Raw genomic sequence first — 19,446 nt, forward strand, 5'->3', positions numbered from 1 at the left:
TACAGAGACTGACTTGTATGCAGTGTTGTAGCCATGCTGGTCCCAGGATATTAGGGAGACAAGGTGGGTGAGGTAATATCTTTTATTGGACCTACTACTGTTGTTGAGAAAGACAAGCTTTTGAGCTTATTCCTGTGTAAGCTCCTAAGATTCTCTCTCTGTCACCAACAGAAGTTGGTCCAATAATAGACATTACCTCACCCACCTAGTCTCTTAACTATTTGAATAGTTATAACCTTAGAGCAAAATTCTCAGACCTTTTGACTCAGTAAAGCTTTTTACATGAGTAAGGCAAGCAGGATTTAACCCTTAATGTTAAAAATTGATAGTATAGTTCTGCTGTAGTAACGTCAGGTTGTGAGCCAAATTTTCAGACGTCAGGGGTTTCAATAGCTGATGAGAATGTTAGCATTATTTTTCGCTTGCGAAGGCTCCAATTTTGCGCTTAACTCTGAGGCATTTGAGTAGCCCCATTGGCTTCCACGAGACTATTCCACTTACTGAAGTTGTGCATATGTGTTACAAGATAGGGTCCTTGTCTTTAAATACATTTCTGTGCTCTTCCTCTAGTTTAAATACCTGTTCCAAAACTGTTCATGATCTTCCACCAGAAGAATTATTCTTTGAGTACAGTATTTGTCCACATGGATCACACTCTTAAGGGTGCATGTGCCCCAGGAGACCAAGATTGGATTATTTTGGCCAACTGTGTCAACTGGGGTTGTACCTGTCTCCTACACATCCTCATACTCCACCCCACTCAAGGGCCTAGCTGCCTCTCAGATTTTTCTTAATTCCTGTGACAGAATGATGGATCTTAGCTGTGTCCATTTAGAACCCTGTAGCTCTCCTCTATTAGAGTTAGGATTAATGTGTTTAGTTTAGTACTATTTAGCCTGTTGGCAAAAAAATTAAATAATAATTAGAAAATATGAGCATCCTCTGTACTGAGGCATTGACTTCATGGATGAAGCAAAATCTGGGCTTTAAGTCCTGCCCTTCCTGTGAGTTGGCTATGTCTAAATGAATAGGCATCCTAAATACTTCTTTTTGCCTTAGAGAAGACCACGTTCCTGACAAGTGTTCCATCTATAGATCTTTCTTCAAATTAGAATCCTGAGATGCTCACCTGAAATTATTTCTACCAGAGCAATCAATGAAGGCATTCCTGACGCAGAGAATCGTGAGTCAGATTGTGGTTCTGTGCTCATAAATAGCATTTGACCTGTTCTCCAGTAAGCCAGGGTGACATCTCAGGTAACTGGGTCTCCACAGCTACCAGAAGACCTCCTGCCTTGTCTCTAGGGACCAAACAATCAGTATAGGCCTCAAGGAGTCAGTCAGATTCTCCCACTGATCATGGCAGAAAGGGGCATAGTTCTAAGGCCACAGCACAGATCACTTTCCCTGGTACTGTCAAAGAGGAAACGAGAGAGTCGGCATAGTTGTCACTCTGCCACTGCTCTTCCTTCAAAGCCTGATCCACACTGCAGATCAGATTTACTGCCTGGTGTATGCTCTTTTGCATGCGACTCATCAGTGTGAATCTTCACAGTATCACTTTCCTCCATACGTGCAGTCTCGGTACTGTGTACATTTATAGTTTCTAGAGACTTAGCTGTTAGGGTGTAACTACAATTTTCTGTTCTCAGCCTGACTCAGATAACATCTATAAGGCCTATATCTGGGCTGTAAGTTGAAGATTATGGAACATCAGCCTCTTTTGTACAGATAACCATATCTCATGAAAGATCATCCCAGGCTCTTCAAAATCCTACTCTTCAGAGGTTAGCCCCTCTATTCATCTGCTTCCTCTTCATCAGGATATATCAGCAGCCCTTTTCCTGGGGTTAAGATTCTCTTCCCTGGATTAGTTCATGAGTGGGAGCTAGAGGAGGAGATTTCAGGACATGCTTCTACCCACTGTAAGAAACATGAATGAAGAAGGGTTCAGTTCCCTAAATCTCTCCAACTTGGCCTCACATGCTATACTACTGTGGTGTGCAGATCTGGCCCTATTGGCCACCATAGAATTATCAGACTCAGTTTTTGGGACCCTGATCATCAAGACCCCTTTCACCTAGAAATAAACTGCCTCATTCTGCTGGGCCTCCTAGAACAACAACCAGTACTTCAACGGGGTCAAGTTCACAAGCTGGAGCAAGACATTCGGAGTAGTGGTGATCATCAAGAGGAATAGGCAGACCCTTCTGTACCTGTGTTGATTTATTCATCCTTACTGGATGAAGCAGTTGATCCCTTTGTCCCATCCACTGTTGATGATTTTAAGGCCTAATGTAGTGTGTTGCAGACACCTTGTTGTCAGAAGTTGTCCAAGAAAGGTCACAAACTGTTTGGTATCTTGCACTCTGTGGCTCCAGGTAGACTAGTGATGCCCATGAATGAGGGCATCCTTGAAATGGCCAAGGAACTGTGGCAGGCCTCAGCCACTTCTAAAAGACAAATGGCCTTTATCAAGTCCCTTCAAAGGGATTCAAGTATTTTTACACCCATCCAATTCCAGGATCTTTGGTAATGGCTGCAGAAAAACAAAACATGGCTGTCCTAATTTATTTGAGTAATGAAGATCCAAGAAACTGGACCTGGTTGGAAGAAAGATCTACTTTTTTGCTAGCCTCCAAGTTAGAAAGCAATTGGGTCAGATCTTCCGGTTCCTGGACAGATTTCCACAGGATTCCATATACATGGACTTCATTTTTTGAGGGTCAGCTGATTGCCAAGTTTGTGTTGCAAACAGCACTAGATGTTTTAGACGCAGCTGCAAGGACCGTGACTCTTTCTATCACCATGCACGGGTCGCTATGACTGCAATCATTGGGCATATCAAATGAAGTTGAGCCCTCACAATTGAGGACCTGCCATTGGAAGATCATGGCCTTTTTTAATGTCAAGACAGAGGAAGCACTCCACTCATTCAAAGACTTTAGAACAACACTTCAGTCCCTGCGTCTCTAGATTCCAGCTCAGAGAAGGAGACAAGGTAGACATCAAACCTTACCTATGCCTTACCAGCCTCCTTGTACTATTACCAGGAACAATCCTCAGACTCTCCTAAGAAAAGACCATGCTACTGACCTCCTCTACTATTACAGGCCACACAGTATCTAGCCAGAAGCTGCAAGTTTGACACCATAGTCAAGAGTTTTTTGGACTGATCTATATGAGGTATACTTCTCTGTCCTCCATTTGGCAACCATCTTTCTTTATTTTTGGAGGCTTGGGATGAAATCACTACAGACTGCTGGATCCTGGAACTCATCAAAAGCTATTGGTTCCAGTCTCAGTCCTTAACATCTTTTCACCCTCTAGCCCTGTCCCTCCTTGGGGACCCCTCTCATGAGATACTGCTGAAAGAAAAGGTGGACTACTTTCTACAGATTGGTGCAATGGAGAAGGTACCTCCTTATGCTGACAAAGGAAGGAGAATGATGCCTCACTTAGACTTCAGGCGGATGACTGTATTCATCCGTTTGGTTGAGGATGATCATTCTAGCTTCTGTAACACATACCAGTCTGAAAGATCTAGACAGGGTGAGATTTGACCTGCAAGATGCCTACTTCCATGTGTCTATTCAGCCCACAGAAAGTACCTCTAATTCACGGTTGGAATTGGGCACTACAGGTGCAGAATACTATCATTTGGACTTTCCACAGCACCGACAATCGTTACCAAATGCCTCTAGCTAGTGGCAGCCTATTTATGAAGACAGAGCCTCCACATTTATCCAGAACTTGATAATTGGCTGATTTGGTCCAGTAGATCATCAGAGAGTACAAATTCTCTACTTCTCATTAGTCCTCAAGATCAATTAGTGTGTTCTCATGCCCACTCAAACAATGACATTCATAGGAGCAGTATTTTACTCCACATCAGTGAGAGCTTATCTCCTGCTGGGGAGATTTTGCACCATAGTGTATTTCATTTCAAATTTATACAGTCAGCTGAGAACTATAGAGAAGGACTCTTGGGTTGTTGAACCACATGGCGTCCTCACACTTGTGATACTGTATTCCAGATTTTGCCCTCTGTCTCATCAACGGTAGTTATAATCAACCTGGCACTTACAGCATGAATGTTCAGGTTGTAGGTCCCTTAGAAGTCCTGTCCTCTCTGCACTCTGCAAAAAGCCTAGGAAGGCATCATATTCATGTTCCCATCTCCCACCAAAATTCTGTTAACAGATGGTTCTAAACAAGACTGGAGGAACTTCTTGACAGACTTCAGACACAAGGTTGGTGATCTCCAACACACTCATCTATACATGGACTGGAATTCGATATCTTTAGCATGCAGATCTTTCCTGCTACCATTCAAGTCCTGATGGACTACAGTGACACAGTATGTCAACAGAGGGTAGAGTGACATCATCTGTTCTCTAACAGGCAGTTTCATCTACAGGACTAGTGCATACAACACTACATCAGTCGCAAAGCTCTACACTACAAGGTATTCAGAGCAATCTGGCGGACTGTTTTACAAGTCATGAGTAGACTTTCAAAGACCTGGTCTTCAATCAAGTTTTCCTCAAATGAGGTTTCCAACCACAGACCTGTTTGCCACCAACTTGAATAAGAAATGCTTCGCATTTTTTCTCCCAAGGACGCATGAACCCAGGGTCCCTTTTGGATGCATTCCTGATCCAGTGGAACGGACACTTGATGTATGCCTTCCTGCTAATCCCATTAGTCTCCAGAAGAGTAAGATGGGACAATAGCTGGCTAATACTGATAGTACCAGCATAAGTACATCAGTTCTGGTACTTCGATCATACACATGGACCCCTGGTCTGTACATCTGACAGAACGGAGCTCTACTCCATAGAGGTACAAGATATTTTGATTCAAAGCATAAAGGCTTCTACAAGACAAATGTATAGTTCCAAATGGAAACTCTTTTCACTCTGGGATGTTCAGCGTGATCTTCAATCCCCATCTATTCCTGTTATGGACTAGTTACCCTTGAAACATTTGGGACATTCAGTCAGTTTGGTTAGGGTTCATATCTGCTTGTCACTCTCCAGTATATTCTGATACCCATCTATGTCTAAGTTCTTAAAAAGATGTGATCCACACATTTCCCCCAGTAATGGCTTTTCCCCTTCCTGGGACCTAAATATTGTATTCCTGGACCTAATTAATTGCCCCCTGACCCCTTTGAACCTTTAGCTTCATACTCTTTATGCCACCCTTCTATGAAGACAGCATTTTTAGTAGCTGTTGCCTCTGCTCAAAGGTTGAGTGAGATTCAGGTGTTAATGGTAGAACCTCCTTATACTATATTTCACAAAGACAAGGTAACTCTCAGACCTCACCAAATGTGGTCTCAGACTTACATTTGAATCAATATATGAACCTTCCAGTGTGTCTCCCCTCCCAGCTAAAAAAACAAAAACTCATTAAACTCATGAAGGTGCAAAACTTGATGTGCTCTGTCTTGAGGGCCCTCTCCAACTACCTTTGTAGAACAAAGCCTTTCTGCAAGTCACCTAGACTATTTGTAGCACTGGGAGACAAGACTGGAGGGTGGACTGTTATGACCCAGAGACTTTCATGAAATAGGTATTGGATGGCATTAACATCTCCTATGAACTAAATTAATTAGCTCCATCCTCTCATATTAAAGTAAACTCTACTAGGACCCATATTATCTTGTTGGCACGCTTGAGGAATGTCCTTATATCAAAAATTTTCAGGGCAGCAATTTGGAACTTCAGTATATACTTCTGTCCAGCACTACTCACTAGTTGCAGGTACTAGATTTGATGCCTGCTGTGCTGGGGGGAGCCCTGCAGTCCATTTAGATAAGACCCTTGAAACGCAGATCTGTAGAGAGAGAACTGGTAGCCAGAAACCAGAGTGGGATCCCTGCAGAAGAACACATTCTAAGAACCAGTCACTGTTAAGGTAAGTCACTGTACTTTCTGAAATAGTTTGTAGATTTAATGACTCTGTATTTAATAGGTACTTCAGTGGCTACTCCAAAGGTGTTAAGTTATAAGTGTCTGCAGGATCGAGGCTTCAGTTTGTTTTGGATATCACTGAGAAGTGGGGAGTGTGTTACCTGTTAAGTGTCCTGCTACACGTCGGCCAGACTTTCCCTTAGTTCTCAGTGCAAATTTGTCTAATCTTGTAAGAAAAGTAGCATGGCTGTGTGTTTTGATTCAAACAAAACCAGCTCATTTCCTCTTTACTGCTGTAGTTATTGAAATAGATATTAGTAATGGAAGACCACTGCCCCTCATTAATTTAAATGCAAAAACTGTTTTGTCCATAAGCAAACTACGTTAAGTCCACCTCTTCTCTGTTATATGTCCAAAAAATGCCAGTAGATGTCTTTTGGCCGTCACTTTACCATTTTATATAGTGAGTCACTGTTTATATGTTTATCTTGGTCTCAATGTTTATGAACAGCCAATTTCAGTGTAGTTTTCACAGCAAATATGTACATATGTATAATATTAGCCTAACATCTGTGTTACTCTTTTCCAGAAATATCCTGTATTACCATATCTAGTTTTAGTATTAAAACAGTTCCTGTTACAGAGGGACCTTAATGAAGTATTCACAGGTGGAATTGGTTCTTATAGTCTTTTTTTAATGGCTGTCAGCTTCCTCCAGGTAAGTTAAATGAAAAACTATTGGTGCTATTAGGGCAAAAAGGATTTGTTTCTTGTTTTAAGTTACTTAAGCATTTTAACTTAAAATTAATTTTTGTTTTACATTTTCCCTCAAATTTATAGTATGGTTCTACTCTGAAAAGTGACTATAAAAATGGCATCATGCATTGCAGATCTGCCACTCGGTGACTTGCAGATTAAATTTGCTCAGTTTAGAAGTAGGGAGCTGCCAGAGCCTCTCTCTGCTGCCGGAGTCTTTAGCTGCAAGCAGGGGAAGACTCTGACAGATCCACCCTGCTGGAGTCTGTCCCTGCTGCAGGGAGCTGACAGATCCTTTCCCCGCTCCTGGAGTCTTTCCTTGTGATGGAGAAAGACTCTAGCAGTGGGGAGACAGTGGGACAATATGCTGCTAAAAATAGCAGTGTGGCCATAGGAGTTGCTGTGTGGGCATATAGAGAATCATATGGGCTATAAACCCTAAGGTTCTGGTGTGTGTATATGCTACTGACTTAAGCAGTGCCTCACAGTCTCCCCTGCTGTTTATACCCATGCTAGGGAGGCATGCAGTGTATGTACTCTACACACCGCTGTAAGGAGTGTGCAGCATAGACATACCCTGAGACTGAGACAGTAGCTTAAGTGTTGACCATTTCATTTCTCTCTCGAGACTCAAAAGGGAGACAGTTCAGATGGTGGGTTTTTTTGGCATGGAATGCAACCATAAATTTCATTAACATCCATCAAAGGCAAACCATATATCTCACTACAACCCAAAACAAATGACATGGAGAGGGGAAAAACTGTCTTCAGTGGTTTAACATCCTTGATAACTATGAACCTGAATCAGTCTGTGGTTCATGCAGATTTATGCTTTAAATTAGATGAAAACTCCTAAGGAATAAAGACTACTGTGCCCACCAGCAATGCACACTAAATCTGTATTCCATTAAGAGGTTTTGACCATATCACAGCCATGAGTAAAGCACAAGTGGTTTGTCCATGTTAAAACCCCCAAGATCCAATAAAAGTATTAATTGTAAATACTTTAAGTATTTGCAGGATTTATTCTCTTGTCCCCTTCTCTTCCTTTCCTCTATCTTGTCTTCTCTGTACACGACTTGTGCATTTGTCAGCTGTACATAAAATATGCAGTTATCTAGGATAATCTTGTGCTAATGCTTGCATAATGTTATCAAGAGGTTTCAGGTGGCATTTTAATGCTTTGAGTAGAGGAATATTATAATGTCCCAGAATCCCAAAATGGCAATATAGTATTGCTTTTCTAAGTTGCTTCTATATTCCTTTTATTAAAAATAATAATCTCCCCCTTCTGTTATGATTTAATTTCCTATTTATTCCTCCCATTTTTCAATCCTGGGAAGATGTGTTCTTATATTGCAGTGATGATGATGTATCTTCAATTTCCTATAGCCCAAATACTTTTAATCAGATTGAAACTAAAGAATAACATCTTCAAGACTTTAACATTTGATTTCACACCCACAGATAGAAGCACTTTGGTATAGCCATATCAGATATATCATTTATGGTAAACTAGGCTTACCTCCATAAGTTTTATCACTTTTTTTTATTTAATTAGAACAGGGTACATAATCAGGTTAACATTTAGCTACAGATATCTTTATAATACCTGTTCATTTTGGGTTATACTTACTCATTATAGAAAATATACAGCATGACACACACATGGTTTTGTTTCCGTTGTCTTTGGTTAGTTATCCCAAACACAATTACATGGGATCACCTGTGAGACTAATTTCTAGAGGATTCAGCTAATTGTAATAAAATATTTTTGGCTAATTATATAATGCATAAATATCTGTATAGCAATGTTATGGTACTTCTGAGAAATAGTGCAGAAATTTGGAACAGTTAATACAGTATATCACGGTCTTGCTTTCCCATATATGTTTTAACTTTGAACAAATAATATGCTTTAATAGTAAATATATTTTCATATATTCATAGTAGTAGAATAGCTTGATGATCAGGCATTTTCCCAGCAGCTGTGAAATAGTGGTCAACTAAAAGAATATTCTGGATATTAAGCAAATGAGCCGAGCAAGCATATATCGTTTTTAAGAACATTTAGTTACTCTCAACCCAGATCTCTCTTTTGGTGACTAATGGAATTTTTCTGATCAGTAAAATGCATTGATATCCACTTACGTTTTTACATATTCTAACAGGCAGCTTCAGCCAGTTACTCGTACTTCAGAATCTGTATACAGTAGTGAATGTCCCATGTTTAGACAGCTGGCCAGGCTAAATTATGCCTGTGTTCCAAGCACAGGTCTGGGAATGAACTCCAGAGTTGTAATCCATGCTCTGACACACACTTTTCTGGTTGCCCTGGAAATTCACATAGTTTCTGCATTTGTAAAGTTTGGGGAATGCTTGCTTGCCTCACAAGGATGCTGTAAAATGCTTTGATACTGTCAACTATTAAATACTTTAGTCAAGGGACATGATTGTATATAGATAGGAATATGAAAAACATTTGAAGTCTGGAATCATTAAGACAAGAGAAAACAAATTTATTTTTCCTTGTTTAATAGCTACATCCCAGGGAAGATGCCTGCATCCGCAGTGCCAACTATGGTGTCCTTTTAATAGAATTTTTTGAATTATATGGACGACACTTCAATTACCTGAAGACTGGAATCCGAATAAAGGATGGTGGTTCATATGTGGCTAAAGATGAAGTGCAAAAGAGTATGCTGGATGGCTATAGACCATCGATGCTATATATTGAAGATCCACTACAGCCAGGTATCATAGCTTAATATGCAAAATGTCAAATATGGCATACTGACTAGTGTCAAAAAGGAGTCAAACAGGAAAAGTAATTTCTTTAACTATTTTTTTAAAAAATCCTCATTCAGTTTTTGAAGACTGTGTTTATGAATTCCAAGAGAAAATGCTCATTTTATTTACAAAGTATTCCAGAAATAGGGGTTAGCCTGTCATCTCTATAGAACCAACAGAACACTATGCATGAGTTAAAGTGACCCAAATACCTAGTGATTTCACTGTGTATTGTTACCACACTGATTTTCCATTAATAGAGTTCAGTTTCTGGTATAATTGACAGTGACTAAAGGGTGCTCATTGCTATTACAAAGGCTTATTTATCTGAAACCTCATGTGGAAGATGACATAAAAATAGGTGTATGTATGCTTTATATAGTATATGCTTTCTTTTTCACGTGTGTGGATTTTCCAATTTTGACATCTACTTGTATCATAGATTCCAGTTACTTCTGGGCTTTTAGATTCTTTTGAGTGTTTTTCTCAGTTCATTAATGTTTGAATTTTATCCCCCACAAGATACGATTTAAGGTGGGTCAGTATTTCAAAGAAAGCAAATCCTTTTTTCTAAAAGCTCATTTTTCTGTGAGCTCCTTACTCCAGTATTTCAAAGTCAGTAAGCATTGCATAGAATTAATGGATTATCTATGTATTTATTTTTTAAGGTAATGATGTTGGGAGGAGTTCATATGGTGCCATGCAAGTGAAACAGGCCTTTGATTATGCATATGTTGTTTTGAGCCATGCTGTATCACCAATAGCTAAATATTATCCCAACAATGAAACTGAAAGGTAAAAGTTTAAATGTCAAGTCAAACTATTAGTTTTAAATACACAGGAATATATGTAACTAATCCGTGCTTTGTTTTTGTTTTGTTTCATAGTATATTAGGTAGAATAATTAGAGTAACGCAAGAAGTGGCCTCATACAGAGAGTGGATATCTAAGCATTGGGGAATGCAGAGTAGGACTGAGTCTTCATGCAATGGTAAGATATGGCTACCCAGTGTGATGCTTGCTTTGCAAGCTTTTTGCATGGTCGGCAATCTAAACATTTTTTTGCTGCCTTTGACCCAGATCAGTTAAAGGGCATAGGTCTGAATATGACTAAAGAAGTGGCTTCTGTCTATATGTAAGAAACAGGAACAGTTTAGTTTTATACAACAGTGACAATTGCCTTAACACAATCTACCCTGTTTTGACATGACTGATTCTCCCTCTACTCTTGCTCCTTATTTTACCACTTTTCACAAAAACACCCAGGGCAAGATTTTCAGAAGAGCTCTGCACCCAATAATTCCCATTAGGAAGCCAAATAAAGAAGCCAGAATTTTTTTGACTGTTGAGTACCCAAGGGATCCCACTGAGGGGAAAATGGGAGCTAATGGGTGATGAGCACTTTATAAAACAGCAAAGAATCCTGTGGCACCTTATAGACTAACAGACGTTTTGGAGCATGAGCTTTCGTGGGTGACATGCATCTGAGGAAGTGGGTATTCACCCACGAAAGCTCATGCTCCAAAACGTCTGTTAGTCTATAAGGTGCCACAGGATTCTTTGCTGCTTTTACAGATCCAGACTAACACGGCTACCCCTCTGATACTTTATAAAACAGGTCATTTTATTTAGACTCATAGATAGCTGAGCACTCTTGAAAATCTATCCCAAAACAATCCTATCCAAGACAAGGAGAGGTAATTGATAGACCACAGAAATGTGTTTTTCCCTTTTGAACTTTCATGTAGTTGGGCTATGCATAGTTGGTGTCAGTTTTTCATCACATCACATTTTGAGTATGGGTCCAGTTCTGAAGCTCTTACTCATATGTGCAGTTAATTGACTTCAGTGGGACTCCTGAGGAAATGCTGTACTATTTTTACAAAATGCAGCGCTTAATAGAAATTAATACTCTTTCTTCCATTTACTCTTTTATTCCAGGTAATGGAGTAACGTTGATAGTAGATACTCAGCAGCTGGACAAGTGTAACAATAATCTCTCTGAAGTGAATGAAACACTGGGAAAATCTAGAAGTAAAACTTCAGAAACACTCAGTAAACATTCTTCAAATTCTTCATCAGGTCCATTGTCTTCCTCATCTTCTACATTGTCCAGCTCTAGTGATGTAGTAAGTATTAAAAGTTTTTGTTTGAAATTTGATTAGATTTTTTTTCTCTTTTTGTATATGTACAGAGTGTAGCGATATAGGCATAACCAATCATTTATTACATATCTCAGGTTTGTGAAAGGGGAAGCTCTTCATAGAATTCCTATTTATTCTAATGAATTGTTTTGCCAGAAAACACACAACTGGCATAATGTACCTCTATATTTGTATGAAAAGTGCTCTCCCTTATAGGAGTACAATCACATTCCTTTGCCTCCTTTTCATGTGTAAAATACCTGTGTTTCAAAAGAGATAGGTAGAAATAAATATGATGTAAGAAAAATTTCAAAAATGCCTGAAACTCTTGTTTGAATAGACACTCTTCATTTTTATTTTTTAAATTTGATTTGATTATACTAATGTAAAGATCTCATGGAATCAGCCATGCATCAGTGTATTTGCAAGCCAGCGCCCATTTGTTGGTTGTTTTTAGAGTCCTGGATTAAGAGAATTAATATTTAGCAGGACCAGCATGTTTATCTCCTCAATTTTGTCCACTTTAGTTTTATTTTAAATATATAAATTTACTAACACCTATATTTGCATGAAGGATTCTGACGGAACACCATGCAAAACCTCTAAACAGTTGAGTTGCCATCAATCTACTACAAACAGAGTGGGGTCACAAGAAATAGCACTGGAATCCTCCCAGTCCAGTGGGAAAAGGCAAGGCAGCCAAACAGCTAATTCATCCAACAGCACAAACAAATCTCAGGTTTGTGAAATGTTTAAAAGAAATCTTGAATGTTTTAATTACTTTAATGGTATCTGTTCTCCTGAAAGTATAAAGGCCTTATGGAAGGGACAGCTTGTGGTGAAAATGTGGAGCCTTTGTTTTTTTTTTTCCTGCTGATGTTCATTTCTACTTTTAAACCACAATAGGGTAAGAGGGCTGTTTTCCTTGTGAGGTATTGCACAAATACAGTTGTGCGATTACCCCTAGAGAAAATGAGCCTGACATGTTAGCTATCACCTGCTTTTAGCTGTACTATAAGGATTTATATTCAAATTTAAGACGTGCCTCCCAAATTAAGAGTTTCAGTTTTTATTGGAGAAATGCATATTTAATTAATTTAGCATAAAGATCAAACTCCTCTCACCCCTGCCTCCCCCAAAAAATTATGATAAAAAATAATTTGACTGACAGTCTCAAACACCAAAAGTCTAATAAGTCCCTCTTGTTAGTCCTGTGACAATACAGTAGTCTGGAAAGTCATTTTTTCAAAGCAGTGTTCGATTTGCACAACTTCAGTTTATGGTGACGTGTCATTTTTTACAGGAATATTGTTAGAACAGATTAAATATTAAAAATAGTCTGGAACTTCATTCCTGAATGGTGGAGTTTCAGAACTATTTTTCTACTTATTTAGATATAAATATTTTTACAGACATCTGTTAAAGATTTCCAGCGAATAGTAAATTAGACACTTTGCAAACTAGGCCCTGTGTATCTCAAAGGGTGCACCATAAAGCACTTTCTGTGCATTGTGATGTGGGTGAATGTTGCCCTCTCCTTGTGCAAGAAATACCATTGGGTGTTCCTCATCTCTCCCTTTTTCTTGACTCTGAATCTGTTTTAATAAGATTTAGTGCAACTGTTACCATTCTGGCTTGCATGTAGCACACAAGTAAAACCAGTCTTATCCTTTTTAAAACACAGGACTAACACTTTACTTTGTACCTTGAATTAAGTTATGTAATCCTGCCTCTCCTTTAATTGTATTATTTAAGGGTGGAGCCCAGCATCTTGTTTGTGTCTCTTCTGAGGTTGCTGATGTGAAAGAGAACTACTTGTGCTGTGGGCTAAGCACAGACATGCTTCTTCCTTTCATGTCAAGTTCTTTTCAAATGCACTGCCTCTTGAAGTTGTAGTGTTTTCATTTTTTTTTTTAACCAGTAATACAAGTGTTGTAACAGCCATATTCTATTTACTCTAATGTTGATTTACCATGTCCTTTTTCTTTTGCAGCATGGATCAGCAAGGTTATTTCGCTCTTCTTCCAGCAAAGGCTTCTCGGGTCCAACAAACTCAAACCACGGTATCTCTGTGACAAACAAACAACATCAAGGCAGCAAATCACATCAGTGTTTCACTGTCAAAAAGAGGAAACACAAGAGAGACGTGCCCCTTTCTGACCTTTGTAGATAGTTGCCTATTTTATGACTGTTCTTCTGTGTGCAATGATCTCATGCTACAGGATAGTTTGACAGTGACTCCTTGGATCTCTTGTGGAGCTTCAGACTGTTCAGACATTGATTAGCAAATGCATTTTTTTTCCCAGCTCGCCACGGAATGGATCATGAAGATTGATCACTGCAAAAAGAGGAAAAAAAGCTGATCATTTGATGTCATATGCTACAACAGGGTCATTTAGCATATAAAATCTTGAATGTAAAATAAATTTATCTCCCATCAGCTCATGCTGATCTGTAGAGGTAGTATTCAGTGTGTTTGGCAGATTACAAACAAAACACAAAAAAAGGAAAAAAAGGTGAAAAATTGTATTTTGAGGGAAATCCAGCCTTTAAAGATGAAAAAGTAATTTGTGCATGATTTTTTATTATTTTTGCATATACCATTTTATTGTGTGTGTGTATATATAGATGACCATATAGGAAAACTGACATTTGTAATAGTGGATTTGTTAATACTTTTTACATAACATTACTGTTTAAATTGTAAACAGAATTTTTCTCAGGATTAGTTTGGAAAATAATCTGAATTGTCATCTTAACATCTATATAGACACTACTAGTTATATTGCTCAGAATTGCTTTTCCTTCACACTGAAATGATTTAATAGAACATTTATGATCTTCAGAAGTTATTCCTCTAGAAAGAAAAAGATTTATCGTGGCAAATGAAGTCTCATTTGTATAAAGTGTACATGTCCTTTTGTGTAAACACTGACCTACTGGTCAACTCTGACAAATAACTTTCACCTTATTTTCTAGAGTTCCATCGTCTTAGGCAGTGGGGGGTTTTCAGTTTGTCTGTCATCCTCTTCCCACCACCCCACCAGCAGTCTCCCATTTTTAAAGAAGAAAAGCCACTTCAGGATTTTTGTCTTTTTTGTTGCAGTAAAAGTCAACTCCATTTGTTACACATGTTTGCATTCTTGGGCTGCTCCCATCCCACGCCTTTTTGTTTGTGCCTTTTTTCCCCTCAAAGTCACTTTTTTTTTTTTTTAAATACATTTTTGCTAAACTCATGGGGGAGGGAATAACTGTTAAAGCTCTAAGTAAATTTTCCTATTAAAATATTTTTCTCATTCCCCTTTTATGCATTTTTATATTGACACTAATAAAAATTAGTCTTAAAATAATAGAAATATAGTTTGTATTGCCTTAAAGACCCAAACCTTTCATAGCCTCCTAGTGCTACTTCATTGAATTTGTTACCTTTAATCAAAAGTTTTAACACTGTCTAGTTCAGTTACACTTTAAATTTTGGTTGCAATAAATGTAATGCCATGAAAGCAAATTAAATGTATGATTACATTCACATGTATACTTTGGAAAATAAGTTGGGGGCACTTTAATGATAGAATGTTAAGTGGCATTTACTTTAACATTTTTTTTCTTTAAAGAGGAAAAAGTTTGTGTTCAGCATACTTGCATGCATTTAATGCAGCTGTCTTGGAGATGATGTTTTTATAAAAAGTACTGTTGGCTTTTAGAACTACTTTTTTTATACGTATACAAAACATTGCAGACCAACCTGACCTTTGATGGGCAGTGATCAGTGCAATGACTTTTTAAATAAAATAATGCTAAAACAAGACCCAAACTAATGTCATCACTGAAATAAACGTTTTCAACAACCTATTGGTGTTTTACTTCAACAAGGAAAATATATATTCCAAAAGATGGAAATTCATAACATTTACTCGTACAAACATTAAGAGCTTAAAAAGTGATGTTAATCTGACAATGTTTTAAATTTTAGATTCACATTTTTATTCTGATCAGATAATTTTTTATTAAAAAGATGTTGCGCTTTTGTTCATAGAAACTAGTACACATTGTACCACATTATGCATAATCACAGTATTTATTTTGTTTTAGATTATTGTGAATGTGTAGATTTATGTTCACCGCTTAGGGAACAATTATTTATAAATTATATTAATCCAGTATTGTTAGCTGCTATTAGCAAAACTGTTCCAAACACTTAATACATGCAAAGATCTGTATTGCATTTACCACACTGAAGTGTTTTTAAAAAGAATCACCCTCATTGTTGAAAGCAGATGAACTCTTAGGGTTCAGATATTAGTGTTCCAATAGCATGTGATAATTTTAAGGTGGTGGTAGCGGGAAGATAATCTTGATTCCGTTGGGAATTTTAGGATTGCCTCAATTTATGGTTTTCATAAATTTAATGGAAAATAGCTTTTCCAGGACTGCAAGTTTCTTTTTGGTAAACAGTATCTTTCTAAAAGAGAAAAGAAGCATGAAGGAAAAATTGAGGTGTATTTTACATTGCCTCAAATGACCAGCATTGTATTCATAAAATACTGTATATCTTGCAAATCTTTATTTAAACAGAACAGTTGAACTGTTCATTTTTCAATCTGAAGTAAAATACTTTCAAGACCTTTTAGTTTGCCTGCTCATTTGTCTTGTATATTTCATCTCTGTATTTGATTCAAGTCTAGTTCCTTTTTGAGTTCCAGTACTTTTGTGAAGATTTTGTGACTATATGAAAAAATAAATGTTTAATCTAAATACTCTAGTTTATCAGCATTCTTGACATTCACACAGTTTTTTCTTCTGCAATATTGTAGCTAGAACAGGATATTTAAAAGCTCCTGTTCATAGTATGATTTTTTTTCCTCCTTCATTTTTCCTGATGTACTACTACTTTGTATGACTGCTTCTTCTTTGAGTGATTGTATATGTCCATTCCACTTCAGGCGTGTGTATGCCCAGTGCACTAGCATCGGAGACTTTTCTGTCTGCAGTACCTGACTGTGGCACACGCAACCTCTGCTGCCTCATGCTTGTGTGTGATTGTTTAAAGGGCAGAGCCAACCCCCTTTAGTTCATGTTTACTGCCCAGGACTACTGTTGGAGCATTCCACCTTACTGCTGCAAGTTTTACCTTGTTCTTAGTTGATCGTTGAGTATGAAGATATTTTTAATACTAGGTTTTCTTTTACTAGTACATGCATCCAACGAAGTGGGTATTCACCCACGAAAGCTCATGCTCCAATACGTCTGTTAGTCTATAAGGTGCCACAGGACTCTCTGCTGCTTTTACTGGAGTACTTTGTGTACTCTTCAGTTCCCGCTCTTTGGGTACTGGTGCCAGGGCATGCCTCAGACTCCAGACTTCAAGCCTCACAATGGAGGCAAGAAGCCAGTGCTGGTTAATGACAGACTCTGGGTGCATAGGAGGAACTCAGATCTGGGATTGGTGCTAAACCTACAGGAACTTTAAACCAAGAATTAAAAAGGACAGGGAGATCATGTTGAAACACTTTCTGATGGAGGCAACCCTATGCCATCATCAGAGCCTCCTTGTCTTGGGCATGCACTGAGCATGTTCGCTTTGAGTAGGAGCACTCCTCCGGTCTTGGCAGAGGCTCGACATCAATCTTTTCCAGTACCGAAGAAGAGGCACCGGAAGACGGCATCAAAGAACACAGTATCCAGAACACTGGGATCCCCAGCACTGAAGTCCAGCAAACATGCTGGAAAGGAGGGTAGAGTGCATTTGATACTGCCAGATAGCACCTCACACAGGGTAGCTGACTCTGGCCCTTGTAGAAATCAGCCTCTAAGGTGAAACCATTTGGCTCAGCTGTGCTGTCTTCATTAGCTCAGCAACAGCAAGAGACTGTCCCAATGCATTCAACACCTGAGGCCATATGCCATGGCACGCAATCTGCCAAGTTTCAGTACCAGCATTGTTGGTGAATCAAGAATCATTTTAACCTACTTTGGATGGTCATTCATGAGGATTTGCAGACTACTGAAGTTTAGCACCTGGTACCATGGGCATCTCTGGGCACTCTAGTACCTTGTACAGTGTTGCTGAAAGACAAGCCAGCAGTTATTTCACCAATGACATCCTCTCCGGACCCCGGCACCAACAGGAGCTGCACTTCCTTGGTCAGATGAATCTGGTTCATCAGAGTTGGAAGTTGGCACTTGTGCCACAGCTCCATCACATTAGCCATGTATTTCAGTAGCAGCAAGAGGCCCTATTCAGGACTGGAGCTCTCTGTGCTATGTGTTGTAGAAAGATACAGTACAAATCCAGAGATGGTCCTGTAGCAGAGATTAATTTTGATTGGGACCAGGGCAACTGAACTTCAGACTTTTTTCCTAAACAGATCAATGTACTGTACCAATGCATGATCCTACAATTTTAAATACAAAAAGAGGAGAAAACCAGCCACTAGGTAGGTAGATACTTTTTGAAGATACTTCAATGCCCGTTCTTTTGTGAACCTTCCAAAATCCAGAATAACAAAGGTCTTTCTGTTTTCTTGCTGCTTCAGCTACCAAGAACATCTAAAGTATTTAGAAGAAAAAATAAAACATTTATAAAATATTCTTTCATAGGATGTCAGACTATTGTTCCTTTAAGTTTATCTTCCATACTGATCATTTTAAAAAAAGTTTGAGTATTTTTACAAGGATAGAACTTATGTAAACTGTTTGTTCTCATACTCATACCATTCTTGTAGTGTTATAGAAAAAAGCGTGATTCTTTTCCATGGAGAGTTCTTACCTTATAATGAAACAAATTAACCAGCCAGTAAACAAACTTTCTTTGAGTGATGGTCCCTGTTGTGTCCCACTGAGGGTTTTACAGTTGTGCACAATGCATCCTGACCTGGAGAATTTGAAAGTAGCACCCAATGATCTGCGCATGCACGCTGGATCGCCTCATGATTTCATCTGAGGTGATAAGGATGGGGTGGACTGCCTGCGTCTCCAGTTCCGTCTCACCACCGCATTCTTCGGATCAGAACTTTCAGTGTCCTAGTTTGTGACTCACCTTTTAAAAATTATTGTACCTAGTTTTAGAATTTTGCAATTTTTATAGTGTGTTAAGCTTTTTTTATAGTAGTTTTACTGAGTAAGGTAGACAGTGGTTTTTTGTTTTTTTTTTTCCCCAGTACCCCCCACACACCCATGCAGACTATGCTGAAGACCCCAGGCTTTAAAATCTGTGCCTGCTGCCCATGTTCCTTCTCTGTCAGCGATGAACATCAATGCTGCGTCTACTGCTTGGGAGAAGCCCACATTGCATCCAGGTGCTGTATCTGCCAGTCATTCCCCAGCTGTACCTGAGAAGGCCAGGCTCTCCACCTCTGGAACTGTGGTGCAAGATCTGTCTCTTCCTGAACTTCACATTCTATGCAGGCTCCTGAGGATTTACAAGGCTTGCTTCTTATTTTAACGATTTTTTTCCTAACACCTCTTTTTGCTAAACCTTGTGGGAGGTAATTTGTAGAAAAACAAATGACTTCAGAAAATATCCCTGTGTCAAGTTCTTTGCTACATCTGATATTTTAAAAATGGACTCTTCCCATGTGTATGTGGGGCATTCCTTATGACCCTGAAACAGATCACAAAACTATCAGAAGTTACTCAGCCACATTCCAGTGATAAACTGAAAATAAAAAACACCCAGTAATTTAAGATGATTGACGTTACATAAATACAGTGTTTTGACTCCAGCTTGAGTCTCAATAGATTGACTCTTCTGCATAAAAGTGAATAACTCTAGAGCCAAAGGTCTTTAACTGATAATTCTGCATTACCCTTCCACTCTGCTCTGTGCTATCTCT

The 19,446-nt window shown here is 38.7% G+C and overlaps 1 protein-coding gene across 2 annotated transcripts in view; it reads left to right on the top strand.

The window, feature by feature from the left end:
- The window catches only part of TENT4B (terminal nucleotidyltransferase 4B), a 52,444-nt gene extending 36,203 nt beyond the window's left edge, over positions 1 to 16,241 (top strand). For both annotated transcript variants that reach the window (XM_050922543.1, XM_050922544.1), the window contains 7 exons: positions 6,511 to 6,639; positions 9,218 to 9,431; positions 10,136 to 10,262; positions 10,355 to 10,458; positions 11,409 to 11,596; positions 12,186 to 12,350; positions 13,605 to 16,241. In XM_050922543.1, coding sequence (XP_050778500.1) covers positions 6,511 to 6,639; positions 9,218 to 9,431; positions 10,136 to 10,262; positions 10,355 to 10,458; positions 11,409 to 11,596; positions 12,186 to 12,350; positions 13,605 to 13,784 — 1,107 coding nt within the window. In that variant the 3' untranslated portion in view covers positions 13,785 to 16,241. The remainder of the gene's footprint in view (positions 1 to 6,510; positions 6,640 to 9,217; positions 9,432 to 10,135; positions 10,263 to 10,354; positions 10,459 to 11,408; positions 11,597 to 12,185; positions 12,351 to 13,604) is intronic.
- Positions 16,242 to 19,446: the final 3,205 nt, after the last annotated feature.

The sequence above is a fragment of the Gopherus flavomarginatus genome, chromosome 14 (assembly GCF_025201925.1).
Source record: "Gopherus flavomarginatus isolate rGopFla2 chromosome 14, rGopFla2.mat.asm, whole genome shotgun sequence".
NCBI classification, from domain to species: Eukaryota; Metazoa; Chordata; order Testudines; family Testudinidae; genus Gopherus; species Gopherus flavomarginatus.